Source organism: Bubalus kerabau, chromosome 14 (genome assembly GCF_029407905.1).
Source record: "Bubalus kerabau isolate K-KA32 ecotype Philippines breed swamp buffalo chromosome 14, PCC_UOA_SB_1v2, whole genome shotgun sequence".
Lineage (NCBI taxonomy): Eukaryota > Metazoa > Chordata > Mammalia > Artiodactyla > Bovidae > Bubalus > Bubalus kerabau.
In genome coordinates this window covers 21,553,703-21,571,001 of record NC_073637.1, presented here as the reverse complement: position 1 = coordinate 21,571,001, position 17,299 = coordinate 21,553,703, and the positions used below count along the sequence as shown (strand labels likewise).

General features: G+C 48.7%; 1 protein-coding gene across 4 annotated transcripts in view; it reads left to right on the top strand.

Annotated features, from left to right (window-relative positions):
* Positions 1-17,299, top strand: part of PRKDC (protein kinase, DNA-activated, catalytic subunit) — a 126,561-nt gene that overhangs the window by 35,582 nt on the left and 73,680 nt on the right. For all 4 annotated transcript variants that reach the window (XR_008702138.1, XM_055545943.1, XM_055545944.1 and 1 more), the window contains 10 exons: positions 4,973-5,067; positions 6,358-6,457; positions 7,549-7,682; positions 10,398-10,649; positions 12,271-12,494; positions 13,265-13,473; positions 13,662-13,794; positions 14,220-14,378; positions 15,275-15,478; positions 17,053-17,238. Coding sequence is in view for 3 of the 4 variants with exons in the window: in XM_055545943.1 (XP_055401918.1) it covers positions 4,973-5,067; positions 6,358-6,457; positions 7,549-7,682; positions 10,398-10,649; positions 12,271-12,494; positions 13,265-13,473; positions 13,662-13,794; positions 14,220-14,378; positions 15,275-15,478; positions 17,053-17,238 (1,696 nt within the window). In the remaining variant the exon portion in view is untranslated. The remainder of the gene's footprint in view (positions 1-4,972; positions 5,068-6,357; positions 6,458-7,548; positions 7,683-10,397; positions 10,650-12,270; positions 12,495-13,264; positions 13,474-13,661; positions 13,795-14,219; positions 14,379-15,274; positions 15,479-17,052; positions 17,239-17,299) is intronic.

Genomic DNA, 17,299 nt, shown 5'->3' with positions numbered 1-17,299 from the left:
GACACTGTGCTGTTTTCTGGGGATTAAATAATGAATTAAAATGCTGTTTGCATTCAAGAAGAGGCTCAGAAAGTGTTGAGAACTACATTCATGCTTAATATACACAGTCTGGAAAGTGCAACAAAAGACGTCATAAGAGACTTGTGAAGCATGTAAAGGAGTCTGACACAGGGTGAGTAGGTTACACTGGGAGTGAGACTAGAGCCGTGTGCAAAGGCCCAGGCCCAGGTCAGAGAGACAGGCAGAGATAAGAGATGGACGGGGGTCTGAGGAGACACATTTTCTCTTCCTTGCTGTGGGGATTGAGGTGCTGATGTGAGTGAAGTGAGGCTGGCCCCGGGCCTCTCTGTAGAGCTAAGATCTGAAGGTCATGGCCAGGCCCGGAGTCATGGGAGCAGGGAACACAGTTGGACTTGTCCTAAAGCTCACCTGCCAGCAGCTGTGTGGGGAGTGGTCTGAGTGCCAGGACACCGGGGAAGAGGCTGTTTCATGGTCCATGGAAAAGATAGTCCCTGACCTAAGGTCATGGCGACGCTGGCTTGTTCCTTCATCGAGCATTGGTTGCTAAGTTAGACTGCGTGTGCCAGGCTCCGTGCCAGATGTGGGAGGTACAAAGATGCAGCGCTTTGTGACGGTTGTATTTAAAAAAGCGAGGCAGGTGATAGTCACATAGATAAAGGTAAAATTTGTAGCTGAAATCAATGCTTTCAGTAGTAGTATAAGGGATTCCCTGGTGGCCCAGTGGTTAGGGCTCCATGCTTCCGTTGCTGAGGGCTCAGGTTCGACCCCTGGTGGGGAAACCAAGGTCCTATGAGCTATGCTGTGCAGAGGAAAAAAAAGAAAAATTAAGTAGGGGTACATGATTACTAAAGGATCTTATAACAAATCATCAGACCTCATTTAGTCAGAATAGCTTCTCTCAGGAAATGGCACTTGGATAATGACGAGGGAGCAGTTGTTAAAATAAGAGAGATGATGGGTGGATGGGGGAGGTAGGTGGGTGGTAAGTAGATAGATTGTAGATGGATGGATGGTAGATGGAGATACGACGGACGGGTGGACTGATGGATGTCTGTATCTGCATGTGGGGTCATGTTCCCGTTTGTATGAGAATTGACTGGAGTTTGAAGTCATTGTTAATTTTTTAGTTGAGGTGGAGTTGATGTAAAATGTTAGGTGTACAGTGTGATTCAGTTTTTAAAGGTTATGCTTCATTTATAGTTACAATAAAATATTGGCTATATTCCTGTATTGTACATTGCTTATCTGTGTTGTACCTAGCAGTGTGTGTCTTGAATTCCTCTACCCCTGTTTTGCCCCTCCGCCTTCCCTCTGGTAGTCACTGGTTTGTTCTTTATATCTGAGAGTCTGTTTCTGTTTTGTTATGTACATATGTTTGTTTTATTTTTTAAAGTCCCCATACAAGTGATATTATGTGATATTTGTCTTTGATCTGCTTCCCTAAGCATAAAATTCTCCAGGTCCAGCCATACAGCTGTGAATAGCATTATTTCATTCTTTTTTATGCTGTGTAATAATAGTCCATTGTCTATATACACATCTTGCTCATCCTTTTATCTGTCAGTGGAAACTTAGGCTGTCTCTGTCTTGGCTGTTGTGATTCGTGCTGCTGTGAGCATTGGGGTGCCTTTATCTTACCGAATTACAGTTTTCTCAGGTATATGCCCAGGAGTGGAGTTGCTGGGTTGCATGGTAGTTGTAGTTTTAATGTTTCGAGGAACCTCCGTGCTGTTTCCATGGTGGCTGTACCAGTTTACATTCCCACCAGCAGTACCCAAGGGCCCCCTTTCTCCACGTCCTCAGCAGTACTCGTTATTTCTGGTCTTTTTGGTGATAGTTATCTGACGGGTGTGAGGTGATATGTCATTGTGCTTTTGATTGAATTTCCCAGATGTTTAATGATGTTGATCGTCTTTTCATGTTCCTGTTGGCCATCTGTGTGTCTCCTTTGGTGAAGTGTCTGTTCAGGTCTTCTGCCTATTTTTAAAGGGGCTGCTTTTTGATCCTGAGGTGTCTGTGTGTTTTGTATACTAACCCATATTTATCATATCACTTGCAGATGTTTTCTCCTGTTGTGTAGGTTGTCATTTTGTCTTGTTGATGGCCTCCTTTGCTGTGCAGAAGCTTAAGTTTAATTAGGCCCCATTTGTTTCTTTTTGCTTTTGTTTCCTTTGCTTTAGGAGACAGATCCAAGAAAATATTGCTACAATTTATGTCAACGAGTATTCTGCCTGTATTTTCTTTTGGGAGTTTTATGTTTTGCAGTCTTACATATGACTGCATATACAGTCACATATGCAGTCTTTAAAGTCTGTTCAAGACCTTACATATAGGTATTTAATTCATTTTGTTTTTTTTAATATGTTTTTAGAGAATGAATGTTCTGATTTCATTTTTTGTAGGTAGCTGTCCAGTTTGCCCAACAGCATTTATTGAAGACCCTATCTTTTCTGCATGTATATTCTTGCCTCTTTTATCATAGATTGACTGACCATAACTGGATGGTTTTATTTCTGGGCTCTCTGCTGTGTTCTGTTTATCTGTCCGTCTGTTTTTGTGCCAGTCTCAGGCCATTCTGATTACAGTACAGTATAGTCTGAACTCAGGGAGTGTGATTCCTACAGCTCTGTTACTCTTTCTCAAGATTGTCTCAGCTATTTGGGGTCTTTTACATTTCCATACAAAATTTAAAATTATTTGTTCTAGTTCTGTGAAAAATGCCCTTGGTATTTTGATATTTTTTTTTTTTAGTTTTTTAAGTTGTGAAACCTCTCTGTACATAAGAATGTTTAAAACAGATGGCCACACCACACGGTGTGTAGGATATTAGTTCTGCAGTCAGGGACCAGACCTGCACCTCTTGCAGTGGAACCTCGGATTCTGAACCACTGGACTACCAGGAAAGTCCACAGATGACATGACAGTTTGCATAGAGAACCCTAAAGACTCCACCAATAAAACTGTTAGAACTGATAAACTCAGTAAAGTTGCAGAATACAAAATCAGTACAGAAAGATCTGTTGCCTTTCTGTGTACTCATAACGAACAATCAGAAAGTAAAATTAAGAAAGCAGTCTCATTTACAGTTGTATCAAAAGGAATAAAATACCTCGGAATAAATTTAACCAAGGGGTGAAAGACCTGTACACTGACAACTGTAAGACGCTGATGACAGAAACTGAAGAAGATGCCAATAGATAAAAGGCTGTTCTGTGCTCACGGATTGGAAGTATTAATATTGTTAAAATTTCCACACCTCCCACACAAGTCGAGAGATGCAATGCTGTCCCTATCTAAACCCTGATGGCTGTTTGCACAGAAATAGGACCAGCAATCCTAATACGTGTGGGGAGCCACAAAGACCCTGAATAGCTGAAGCAGTCCTGGAGGAGTGCCAGGCTGGAAGCATCCCCTGGGTTTCGAGACTTGTCCAGCCCTTCTTTCCGCCCTGTCTGACTTGCTTCTGGCCCTGTGTGCTCCCCTCTCCCCGTTTGCGACTCTCCCCTCCCCATCCGCCCCTCTCCTCCCTGTTCTGGTGAGACCTTGTTCCTTTACCCTGTTGCTGTCTTTTTCGGATACCTGGGTTTGCTGGGCCGCATTCCAAGTGGCTCTGAGAGAAGATGCCGAGGGAGCTGTGTTGGGGGTGTCGTGTGTTGGACGGTATGAGTACAGGCTTGGACGCTTCCTTCCCGCATGCTCCAGGGCCGTTCTGGAAATCTTTCTTTGGGGAGCACAGTTTTAGGGATCATTTGTCTTGTCATTTCTCTTCTCACTACTTTAAATGGATTTGGTTTTTGTCCTACTGTCCTTTGTTTAAGATAAAACTACTGTAGTCACCCTGGCCCTCTGAGATTGACTCCAGCTCTGGCAGTTTGACCACACGATGCTCTTCAGGGGAACCTCTTCTTCCTGCTCTGACATCCATGTTCCATCCTGCCTCACGCCTTTGCCCACAGCCTGTATTTTCAGTGTCAAATCTGGGTGTGTGACAGGCTGTGCATGTGGAAGATGAGGGGCCTGTGGAAACATAAGAGGCTTCTGGGATCCCCTTCTAGGATTCAAATTAAAAAAAAAAAAAATTAGGGTAATATTCCTGCCAAACCAGACAGCAATGTGCAGTCTTGTCCTGATGCCCCCATCCTCTAGCCCTGCTGGTCCCTACTCTGGTCCTCACTCTGGTCCCTCACTCTGGTCCTCACTCTTGACCTCACTCCTGTCCTCACTGTGGTCTTCACTCTCGTCCTCACTCTGGTCCTCACTCTTGACCTCACTCTCGTCCTCACTCTGGTTCCTCACCCTGGTCCTCACTGTGGTTCTGGGAAAACACCCCTTCCCAGAGAGGGGAGCGGTGCCTGTGCACTTGGTCACAAGCTGGAACACCTGTGAGACTGCGAGCCTCTGCCTGGCAGTGTGTACACAATCATTCCCTGTCCTGTGTCAGAGGAACAGATTTTCCAGGGGCAGGCTGACCTGTGCCCAGACCCCCCAGAAGTCAGCTGTCAGTGGATCTTCCAGAGATGGTGGTGGTGCGTGTAACTGTTATATGTGGTGGGTACGCCTGTGAAAGGCCCAGAGTGGACTTGTTTTTGAATGGGTAGAGAGCTTTTGAAGTTGCTTTAAAAGGATGAATGTAGGACCGGATCTTCTTTTCTGCTACATGTAATGTTTTGGAGATGCGTGGATTGTGGTCAGAACAGTGGTTTAGGGTCCCGTGCTGTGAGCAGGTCCACAGGCGGAGGAGGGTTCTTGTCGCGAAAGGCCATGTCTCTTGGGTCTGTTCTTGGCCAAGTTTTCTTCTTTGAGATGTTTTAGGTTGTTTTCTGTTTTAAAGTATTTGAGCCATTTCTAAAGACAGATTCAGTTCAAGTGTGTTCTCTCTGGCAGCACTGCTGTGTCCCTGTGTCGTGGCTGTTTTCCGATTCTCAGATGACACTCATGTTCTCTGTTGCAGAGAGGAGGAGGCTCTGGTGGAACAGTTTGTGTTTGAAGCCCTGGTCACGTACATGGAAAGCCTGGCCTTAGCGCACACAGACGAGCGGTCTTTGGGTAGGTCCATTCGGGCTTTCTGTGCACGCTGGCCTGTGCAGCTTGCCAGCTTGTCCATGTGGGGTGGGGCCAAGGCCACTCCCTTGTGAGGCGCTGTCTTCTTTCGTCTCCTGTTTAGGGTGATGAGTGAAGCAAGGACGGGCCCCTCACAGCCTCTAACCCAGTTTATACAAGAGGTGTCTGTACCCCTACCCCTAAGACTCACTATGTTCCCCTGGTGGCCACTCAGGTTGACCCTGGTCATGTGGGGTCCTGCCCAGGGCGGGCGGGCCAGTTTTACGGTGAAGCCCCAGTGAAGCCAGCCAGCTGTCGTGGTGACTCAGCTGGTGGAAACTCACAGCTGGTGCAGGGCAGACAGTGGACCTGATAGGCTCAGAGAGGAGGACAGTGTCTCTGAACTCACTAACTGTGGTCTACAACGTAGCAAATAGCTTTCCCAACAAGACTGTGATAAAGCTGTTGTGACAATAATGAAGACAGTTTTAAAATACTAGGCCAGACATAGGCTACATTCTGTCCGGAGCTGTCAGAATCATCCTCAGTTTTCTAAGACTTCTTGGCAATCCCCTACTCAGTCTGCCTGGGAGTCTGGCCCAGGGTTCTGACATGGCTCTCGTGTGTGGAGACCCCTGCCCTCACCAGGGAGGTGCCTGTTTTTAACAGACACATGGAGCCCTGTTGTCCTCCATGTTGATAGCCCTACTAATGAGTAAAAACATCTAAACTTCAGTCCTGCCAGCATTACATTAAAATTGCTTCATCTTGACATCATATACAGGTGACTTTTCTCAACAGGAGAAATTTGACTCTTAAAAATCACTGTCAGGTAAAAAGTGTAGAGAGAAAATGCTTTCTTGGTAACAGGTGAGGCCTCTTTCCTAACCACCCTAGATGCCTGTGGATGATTTCACCGTCTTACTTCTGTTCTCCTGCAGTGCTGTATTATCAACTATAACGGAGTTTAACCTGCAGCAGAGAAGGAGGGTCAGGGAGCTCCCCCGAGATGACAGCCTGCAGTGGGGGTGCGTGGCTCGGGCCAGCTTGGTGGGTCCTGCGTCCCACCCGGAACTGAGGCTGCCTCTGGCTGGCGGGGCTGTGGTGTCGCTCTGTGTGAGTGCGCACCATGCTGACCTTTGGTTTCTTAAACACGGGTTTTGGTTGTGGACATGCAGTGTTGTATTTTATAAAATCACCTGTTTGATTACAAAGCTCAGCCAGTAAGCCTAGTACTGCTGTGTTGCTGACTGTCAGCTGTGAATCTCCGTGGCGATGTCTGTGTGTTGAGAGCAGGTACGGTTCAGCAGTGCTGCGATGCTGTCGACCACCTGGGGCGCATCATCGAGAAGAAGCATGTTTCCTTAAACAAAGCCAAAAAGCGGCGCTGTCCCCGGTAGGTGATGTTGCTTCCTTTCTCTTTCTTTTTTTTCCCCCAACATAAAACTAATTCTCAGTCAACACATGGGAATCTGGGAGGAATTTGTAAAAGTGTAGAGTCAGTTTTGCAAAGTCATTTAAAAGCTGTATGTTTAAAAGTGCTTCATTTAAGGTGTAATCTTGGTGGGGGTGGTAGATGGATTTTTAGAGTCATTGTTGGAGCTGAGATATGTCTGCACTAAATACAGCTCTGATGTGGAATTGCTTGACATGCTATGGAGTAGGTTTGGAATGCAAGAACCAAAATATTAGAACAGTAGGATTTTGAGAGACATGAAGTTACAGGATTTTGAAATGAAGTCCTTCAAAACCAAGGCTGACTCATCGCCCAGTGGTTTCCTGTCTTTACTCCCATTTCCATCCTGCCGGGTCCCATTCTCAGACGGGGTCAGGGTGTGCCATGCCCCCTCTCCCCCGGGTCTGTGCAGGGACCTGAGGAGCCCTGGCATGTGCTAACACTCTGCAGAGGCATAGCCTGTGGACTGGACATTGATTCTCCCTCTGTGGTTTTAAAATCGATTCTCCCCGACCCTGGGCATGGCATCCCTCCAGGTTGCTGTGCTCACTCTTGAGCAGCAGGATTACTTTGAGTTCTGGTGACAGCGTGGGTCACTGGGCCCTGCCCTGGAATTGGCCTTTGTAGGTTTACAGGGGGCTGAGAATTTGCCTTTCTGCCGAGTTTACAGATGACACTGATGAAGCTGGTCCAGGGAGCACAACTTGAGACTCTGCTTCGGATCCTTAACCCCTTTTGTTTTAAATTGCACTTAAGAGAAAACATGAAAATATGTGGTACTGTTCTTTTAGAAATGCTTTTTAATTTTTCCCTCAATTAAAAAAAAAGGCAATGAGCATTTAGGATCTATTTCACCTGTGACATTTTGATTGTATTCTAATGATAATACATTAAAAATAAATCGAATACCTTTTAATGAGTTTTCCACATGTATCAAGGAAGCAAAATTAAATTTATGGTTTATGGACTCTGGGATTGGCTAAATGCTGAATGTTGGGGCAAATACTGAATGCAGTGTGTTCTCCATACAGAGGCTTCCCACCTGTGGCGTCCTTATGCCTGTCAGATGTGGTCCAGTGGCTTTTCACCAACTGCGGGAGGCCCCAGACGGAATGTAGACACAAGTCCATAGAACTCTTCTATAAGCTTGTTTCTTTGCTGCCAGGTATGGCGATCATTGTGCCCTATAAGTGTCTTTTACCAGTAGTCTAGAGATGTACTTATATAAAATGTGATCTTTCCATTTAGACTAATGTAACATGCCTCTAACAAACAAAAAATAAATTATGTTCAATAGTCATTTCAGGTCATTTGTATGACAGCTAATAATTTATGGCTACAGAGTTCTCAAAGATTTATAGAAGGAAAAATCCTGTTTTGATGTTAGATGAAACAGAGGAAGTAAATTTAGGATTTCTTAGTATCTTTTATTTTCTTCTACAACATTTTTGCTTTTCTATTCCACTTAAAAGAAGGAAGAGTTGGATGACCACGGTAGTTGTTAACGTGATATTCAATTAAGATTTAGAATCTTATTAATAGTTAATGAAGTAATGTAGTTGTTTTATTTTGACATGTAAATTAATAAGGAATTCCAGACTCCCAAGTCTGAATGATCTCAGATCTTTGTGATATTAAAGGAAAGCAGTGGACCTGTGCTTTTTAGTAGTTACTGTGCTGGACTGTTAAACTGTGCTTAGAGACTTGAGATCATGTCTCAGTTTCTCAGCAGTGAGTGTCTTGTCTCTCCAGTTAGTCTATCCCCAGGTTTGGTGGCTGAGGCGTGGGGATGCTGGGCTTCACGTGCGCCGGGCATGGGTCTGGAACCAAGTGGTGCTGTGCCACATGCATCCGGGTGAGGCGGCGCCCTGCACCACAGCTCCTCAGCCTATTCTGTTCAGCAGGTGGTATTGAGGACCGCTGTGGGGAACAAGAGGCGAGATGCCTTCCTGTCATTCTGGGAATTAGAAGTATTGTGCATTTTGTTATACTGTGGAATATAGTACAAGTTGCTTAGTCGTGTCCGACTCTTTGTGACCCCATGGGCTATAGGCTCCTACGTCCATGGGATTTTCCAGGCAAGAATACTGGAGTGGGTTGCCATTTCCTTCTCCAGGGTCTATGAAATATGTGATGTTAAATACTATATAATTTACATACTATATATTATGATTTTATTCATGCTGTATATTTACATATACTATGTAAACATATAGTATGTATTTATCCACTGTACTATAATTTAACATATGTGATAGAGATGTATGTTTGTGCTTTTAATTTTTAGGAAATTGTTTAAAAAGCATTAGTATTTTATATATGCTTTTAGTCAGCAAAGTTTGTTTCACATGTTTCCATTCTCACAAGGAAGTCAGTGCAGAGTGGACGGACGGGGTGGAGGGCGGGGCAGAGGTGGGACTGCTTCCTGCAGGCCCCATGCCTGCAGGTGGTGTCCTCGTGGCCGCTCTTCCTCCCAGCTGCCTGCTGCAGGCCCTCCTATACTTTGGTGAAATATCAGGGCTCTGCCTCTCAGAATGATCTGTGTTGAGCACCAGACGCTGGGTTTGCCATCTGACTCGTCCTCCTGTGTCCTTTAGGGGGCCTCTGCCCACTTCAGGGATATTTAAGGTCCTGTGTCCTGCAGAGGTGCCCTGTGCACCAGAGCCAGGCACATGGACACCCAGATGCATGGGATGTGATGAACAGTGCAGGTTTGTTCCCCACCAGGGAATGGTGGTGGAAAGGCTCCGCCTCACGGGGAGTGGGAGCGAGAGACAACCCCCGCCCCCCCAGCCCATCTTGTTTCCCTCTAGGCCTGTCCTCCTGGGCCCTTCATTTCTGCATGTTCTCCATCGCCACTCTCAGCTAGCACTTGATGTAGAATTTACATATCTTCTTATTCTTTACTCACTGTTACAGTTTTCTTTGTTTCTTAGTGAAAATAATGAACTGGTAATTTTTCTTTCTAAAACTCCGAAAACATGGTTCTAATCTTTCTTACGTGGCTTGTGATAGGTATTTTCTGACACAATAAAAAAAATTCCTTCTTTTGCATCAGAAATACCTTACTGTTTCAGTTTCTAACTTCATTAGAATGACTTGACGTGTTTAAAGGCACTGATTTCAGAGCCTACAAAATACGCTTTAACGTTCTTTGTTTCATTTAGAAAATAATTAATACCTATTAGAAAAATATCTTTTAAAAAGTAGATCATTTAATTCTCTTATTTAATGAACACTGGACTTTGCCACGTGGTAGATGCTCTTCCGAGCACTGTTTCAGATATTAGTTGCTTGGGTTCACGTAATCTTGGCGACAGCCCCGGAGGCGGATGTTGTGTGAGTCACTGGACAAGGACACGGGCCAGGGGGCCGCTCCCCGTGGCGCCGGCTGGCCAGGCAGGACCTTCAGAGGGCCTCACTACTCCTGTGCTTGTTCCTGCAAAAAAGCAATAATGGTTCTCAATATAGAGGGCAGGAGGAAGAGTCTGAAGTTTATAGGTAGTGAAAAGGTATCCAGTTAGGTTGCTAATGGTTAAAGACACTGAGGAGAATGACTTCTGGTGGAAATACCTTCTTGTCTGTGAGCACAGGGAGTGAGCTATGAGTGCCACAGTTAGAAAAACACTATCCTGGATCATTTTGGAATTTCATTGCATTGGTAGGTTTGTTTATGTGAGTCTTTTATGGGGGGCTGTATTTGAAATATTGTGATATTGCCCATCTTGTTATGGTCTGATTACATTTTAACCTACCAGACCTTTTTTTTTTCTTTATTGTTGGGAGAAGCTATTTTTTATTTTCACATAGCGATTACCAAATGATTTTAATCACACGAGAGTGACTGATGTGTGTGTTTGAATGCTGTTTCTTTTTTAAGGCAACAGGTCCCCTTCCTCATGGCTGAGAGACCTGGTCCAGAAGGAAGGCGTCCCCTTCCTCGTGAGCACCTTCGAGGGCGGAGGAGCCCGGGACCGGCCGGCCGGCCTGCTGGCCCAGCCCACCCTCCGCCACCTGCAGGGCCCCTTCAGCCTGCGTGCCGCCCTGCAGTGGATGGACGCGCTGCTGGCTGCGCTGGAGTGCTACAACACCTTCCTGGACGCGGGCACCCTCGGCGCCGCCGAGGTCCTGGGTGCGTAGAGCCTCTCGGCTTGGCTCCACGGCTCTGCCTGGAGCCAGGCTGGGGACAAGATGGGGCGTGTGACTGGATGGGATCACGGGTGTCATTCTCGGCTCTGCCTGCTCCCTGCGCTCACAGTCAGGGTGTGAGGCCCCCTGTCTCCCTGCCCCGGGGTCCGCATCACTCTCTCGCCCTGCTCCCTGGTTCTCCACCCCCATTCCCCCTCATCTTCTGAGCTCCTGGGGGAGTGCCTATAGTTTTATTAGCTCTTCCTGTTCCTGGAGCATTTCTGTTCTAGGTGGTAGTGACGGCACTTGCGGAAGACAGCAGGTGGTGGGATGTGTGTGCTGAGCGGGCCCTGTCCCCTGGGGACCTGCATGGCCCACGCGGGCAGGTGCTGCTCTGGGAGGGGAGTCCCCAGGGAGGAGCGCATGCAGCCGGCCTGTGGCTGCCAGGTGCGCTCTGCTGTGAGGCTCACAGCAGCTGTATTTAGTGTCTGGGATTTCTCTGGGGTCCTCGCTTGCGTGGGTCGAACTGCAGACTTGCCCACAGAACAGGTTGGGCTGTTCAAATGATGGAATCAGGAGCATCTGGTCCAGCTGTGGTGACAGCTGACTGAGGGCACTGTGTCCTCCCCCAGTCCTGTCAGAGGTGACAGGGTTAGAAGGACTCAGGTGGCCCCTTGTCTGCTGCACTCAAGGGCACCTGGGGTTTGAGAATGTGATTCTGACCAAATGTACTCTCAGTTATTTGAACACATGATGACCTGTCCAAAATTACTCAAGTGACCCGTCAGGTGGCAATTTGATTAACTTTCCTTAAATCTAATGACACAGAGAACTGGACGCCCCCACCCGAGAGGGTCTCACCCAGCCTCCACCTTTGCTCATCTCTCGACTTAGGCACCACTGGGGTCACTTGTCCCCATCTTTATGCCCAGATGGTAAGCTGCACTCCGATCACAGAGTGGAGAGCTTGTGTCTGTCCTTCTGTGGCAGACGGGGTGGGCCAGGGGAGTGTATCTCAGACTCGTGAGTTTTGTGGGAAACCCGTCTGGGAGTTGGTCTGAAATTGACTCCATGAAACAGCCAGTCAGAGCCCCCTGTTTAAGGCCAGGATGTGTCTCCCCTGCTGCCCCTTTGGAGGACATTTAGGTGGTTTCTTCTTATTTTAAATTGAAAACATTGCTAGAATGAACATCCTCAAAGCAGATGTTTGCAGTTCCACTATTATTTCATGAAGATAAAATCTCAGTTCTGGATCAAAGGATATGAACTTTTAAACCTTTGATAGAAATTGGTGTGCACATTTTTTTTTAAAGCTTTTAGTATGATTGAGCAAATAGCTCTTCAAAAAGATTGTGTTAATTTATGGTCCCGTGGGTAGTGTTTGAGAAGCAGGATCTAACCTTCCATAGGTGTGCTCTTACTGTGTGGGTCTGCAGCTGAATTCTAGGTGGTTGTGTTTTGAAATGAGAAGAAATAACTGCCCATTTTATTCAGCTTTTATTGAACCTTTAAAAATTTGACTGAAAGTATATATATCACGCCCATACTTAAAGAAGGAATTTTACATTAATCTTAGTGATTTTAGAAGGAAGTGTATGCTGATATTTTACTATAATTTTTTCTAGGTGCTGAAACGCAGTCTTCGCTTTGGGAAGCAGTGGCTTTCTTCTTAGAGAGCATCGCCCTGCACGACATCACAGCAGCACAAGAGTGCTTTGGCGTGGGGACCACAGGTGACAGGCCCAGCCCGCAGGAGGGCGACAGGTACAGCTACAGCAAGTGCACGGTGGTCGTCCGGGTCCTGGAGTTCTCCACGACGCTGCTGGGCACCTGCCCTGATGGCTGGAAGGTGGGCCTACCCTCCCACCGGGTCTGCTTTCCCAGAGCTGTCCCTATGTGGGAGCAGTCTGTTCTTGAGAATACCGGACTTCAGGTTATCATGTGGGAACAGAAGACAATTTTCTAAATGTCTTATTGGCTCTTGGGTTTTATGCTGTGACCAAGCACCTGCCCGAGGAAATGCACATCAGCCAAAGTTTGTAAATGTGTCTGTTTGGCCAAGGCCCACAGCCCACCCATTGGCATCTACTGTGTGCCTACTGTGCATCTGGCCTGCCCCTCTCAGGGCTGGGGGCCCAGGCTGCCCCATGAGGGTGCCATGGGGGCACCTCCAGGCCCACCTCTCCCAGGACTGGGGACCCAGGCTGCCCCATGAGGGTGCCACGGGGGCACCTCCAGACCCTACTCTCTGGTGGCTGAGGGCTCAGACCACCCCATAAGGGTGTCATGGGGGGCACCTCCAGGCCTGCCTCTCCCAGGGCTGGGGGCCCAGGCCTCCCTGTGAGAGTGTCATGGAGGGCACCTCCAGGCCCGCCTCTCCTGGGGCTGAGGGCTCAGACGACGCCATAAGGGTGTCACGAGGGCACCTCCAGATCTGCCTTTCCCAGGGCTGGGGGCCCAGGCCTCCCTGTGAGAGTGTCATGGGGGTACCTCCAGGCCTGCCTCTCCTGGGGCAAAGATGGAGAGCGGGTGCCAGCCCTTCCCCCAGGCAGACAGACTCCCATGTGCCTGGCCGTCCAGGGTGCTGGGAGTCCCATTGCTGCCATTGTGTCTGTCCAGCTCCTTGGGAAAGACTCGTGCAGCGCAGACCTCATGAGGCTCCTGGTGAGGACGTTGTGTGCACCCTCAAGTGTGGGCTTCAACGTTGGAGATGTGCGGGTGATGGAGCAGCTCCCCAACGTGTGTGTGGCCCTGCTGAGGGCCCTGAAGACGTCTCCACACCAGGACATGCTGGAGGCCCACCTCCGGGAAGAGGTCACGGCAGAAAGGTGGGGCTCCGGACGGGCTCAGCATGGGGGCAGCGTCAGCCAGGGCCTGCTCAGCCACAGAACAGCGGCCATGGCTGGGGCCCTGCAAGCTCGTAAATACATTCCAGCAGGACTCATGATTGTCAGAGTCTTTACAGTAAGGAGGCCAGCACTCACCTGGTTTTTCTTTGTTTTCCTTGCCTGGCTAGCATTGAGGAGCTGTGTGCTGTTGACCTGTATGGCCCGGACGCTCACATGAAGAGGGCCAGACTGGCTTCTCTCGTGTTGGCTTGTAAGCAGCTGCACAAGGCTGGCTTTCTGCATGTCATAGTGCCGTCTCAGGTAACTGTGCTGCTTTGTTTTACATTTCTCTTAGCTTATTATGCCAGTTAGTCTATTTGTGTGTAGTCTTTTTAAGACATTGTTACGTACAGAGCTTGCTGAGATGGGAATTAGAGAAATACTTGCTCCAGACACGTCAGTGTTGCCTGGAGTGTAAATGCAACAGTGAATGCTAAAGGTCGTGAATGTAAACTGGAAATCCAGTGAAGGACTTCTGAATGTTTTCAGCAGCCTTCTGAGACCTTTAGGCACTAACTGCTGTCCTCCCTTTGTGGCAGGAAGCAGAGGTGAGTGAAGTTACCCTTGAGAGTCGGAAGGCAGTGGTCAGTGTTAGTGAACGTGGCTTCTTATGAATGAAAGCGGTGAGGTTGTGTTTTCCTCTCAAGCGTCTCATTGCTGGGTATCTCAGTGTTGCTTCACTTCAGTCTGCAGATGAGCAGCATTCTCTCGGCATGAAGCTTCTTTCCTTGGTTTATAAAAGCATCGCCCCTGGACATGAGGGGCTGAGTCTGTCCTCCCTGGACCCCAGCTGCCGGCGGTTCGCACGTGAGCTTCTGGAGTTGGCCTTTGCGTGCGGAGGACTGGTAGGAGACGCACCCACGTGTTCATGTGCCTTCTGGTGACCTCGGGCAGTGTTCACAGCGTCCCTGGAGACAGGAGTTTAGTTGGGGACCCTCTCAGCTGTGGCTACCCACTGCTGTATTCTGACCTGGAGAATTCCATGGACTGTATAGTCCATAGAGTTGCAGAGAGTCTGACACAACTGAGCAATTTTGACTTTCATGCCACTTTTCTCAGCTGCACAAGGACTTTAATAACTGATTTACGTGAGATGACTTTTTCTCCCATAAGAAAAGAGTTTCCCTTTTTTTTTTTTTATAAAAGGAGTAGAATGATGTTCTTCTTGAACTGAGGTTTGGTTTTTCTCAGGCAGAGAACATTCTGTGGGTGCAGAGCCACCCTGTGCTGACGCAGTGGCTCTTCCTCCCCTGTCCTTGGTGACTTGAGAGGCTGGTGTGGGAGGCGCGTCCAGACGTCCCAAGTGCTCATGGCCTCGGGCTCTGCCAGGCAGCCTTGGATGATCTCGCTGGCCGAGGGTCCCCGTCCACCTCCCCCCTTCTCCTGCCTGCCTCCATACCCCCTCAGCACAGACAGACTACTGTCTAACGTCCTCACCTGAGGGTCCCCACCCACCGCCCCCCTTCTCCTGTCCCCTTGTCCCCTCGGAACAGGCAGACTACTGTCTAACGACCTCACCTATCCCAGATACTCCCCTCAAAGCAGGATTTGGGGGAGCCCTGGGAGACATGGAAGTTGGGAAGAGTTCTGACCCCAAATGGAACCTGGGAAATGGAGCCTGGGGAGGGTCTTCAGTGCACACCAGCCCCAACCTCCCAGACCAGGCCCCTGTGCTTTCCATGTCAGAGTTCTCTGTCGCCCAGAGAGTCCTGACCACTGCCGTCCCCTCTCCTCCTTGCAGTGTGAGCGCCTGGTGGGTCTCCTCCTGGACACAGCTGTGGTATCCACGCCATCCTCGGGAGGCGCCCAGAGGAACGTTGTCAGCTTCTCTCATGGACAGTATTTCTACAACCTGTTCTCAGAAACAGTCAACACTGAACTGTTGAGAAATCTGGATCTTGCCGTATCAGAGCTCATGAAGTCATCTGTGGGTAATCCCAAAATGGTAATGGGTTTTTCCTCTTAGGAAAGTGTGTTTTCTTTAGTAATAAAGGGGTTGCTGTACTGCTGAGAAAATGCATCATTAAAACAAAATACAGTCTCTGCCTGGAAGGTCTAAAAAACTCCTGCCCAAAGCCTCTCCTCTGTGAGCAGTTAGTGACGTAGTGGATATGAGACTTTGACCCTTGTTCTCATCTCGCAGGGCCCGTACGACATGGCTCAGCTGTGGGAGCGACCGGCCTTAGTCTCCCCCGGCTACAGCTGGGCCAACGCCGCAGTCCCCGTCACAATGCTGTGTCCTCGCTTCCCACACATTCATGTTCTGGCCCCTCTGCCCCTCACACTGAACCTTTGCAGGTCAATATTTAATATGTAGTTGACTTTGGTCTGCTAAACTTAATTTTGAACTTTAAGTTGGTTGGTAGACCATCAAAAATCGTTAACTGTTGCAATGGCCATTCTAAGGCAGAGGCATAATTTCCTGCTGAGTTAATGAGCTGTTACTGCAAGGAGACTTTACAGCTGGGGCCCGAGTCAGCAGGTTGTTAACTATGTGAGAGTTAAGAGCAGGTGTTTCCGATGCGCCTGGTCTCCACGGGGTCTGTGTCTGTGTCCCGTGTGCCTCTCCCCAGAAAGCTGCTGGGGCAAGTTCTGCACCGAGACAGTGTTGCAGTGGGGACTGAGGAAGACATGAGTCTGGGAAGTGGGCAGTCTCCCGGGGAGGGCGCTGACCCCCACGCAAGCCCCGGGAGGTGCCCCCCACCCCCCGATGATGCACAGCCTCCGCCCTTCCCACCCCCCGCCCCGATGCGTTTGATGACAGCAGTGACAGTCATGAGAAGAGCTCAGGAGGGGCGCACGCTGGGGCGCTGTCCCCTGCCCAGCGAGAATCCACGTACAGCCACTGTGTGTGCGAATCCCTCCCACGGACCGCGGCGCTAGAGTGCATTTCCTCGTCAAGGGTACCTGCGCCATTCACACCATGTTGTTCACAAGTCAAGTATTAAGTTCATGGCCATCAGTGTTGCCAAGGAAGGAGACATATGCTAGCCTGGCTCATCTGTGAGTGGGGTCATGGCAGCGGGGACGTTGACTCATGGATCTCAGTGGACTTAGGAGAGCGCTGTTGGGAAGGCGGTTGGACAGGAATACATGCACATGTGTCCCTGTGTGTGTGCACATGTGTGCCTGTGTCCCTGTGTGTGCATGTGCCTACGTATGTGTGTGCTCTGTGGCTGTATCTCTGTGTGCCTGTGTCCCTGTGTGTGTGCACATGAACACGGTGGTAGTGGTGACCGCAGAGAGCTGCCTTCCCCTCCCATGGAGAATGCCCCCACTAAAAAGACAGTATGGTGTAAGCCTGATCAGTCAAGGGGCTGGAGGCCACTGTGGGCCTTTGTAAGAAAACTCACATGTTAAGTTACATGTGAACTTCAGATTTGAGGAGCTGTGAGGTACATGGCTTTTCTGGAAATAGCGTCTTCATTTTCTGGGAAGAGCTTTGAATGACAGTAAATTCTGTTGTCCATCTGTCGGCCTGGATGATAAGTTTCCCTTCCTTTGCCTGCACTGTTCCAGGTGAGCGCCGTTCTGAACGGCCTGTTGGATCAGAGCTACCGGGACCGAGCCAGCCAGAAGCACCAAGGCCTGAAACTGGTCAGCACCATCCTGCAGAGCTGGGGGTGCTGCAGCCCGTGGTGGGCCGGGGACGCCACCCCTGACAGCAAAACTGCGGTGCTCACCTTACTGGCAAAAATTCTGCAGGTATTTTCAGAGAGCTTGAAAATGTAATTGTGTCCATTGCTTGTGTCTTTGAAAGTTTGGT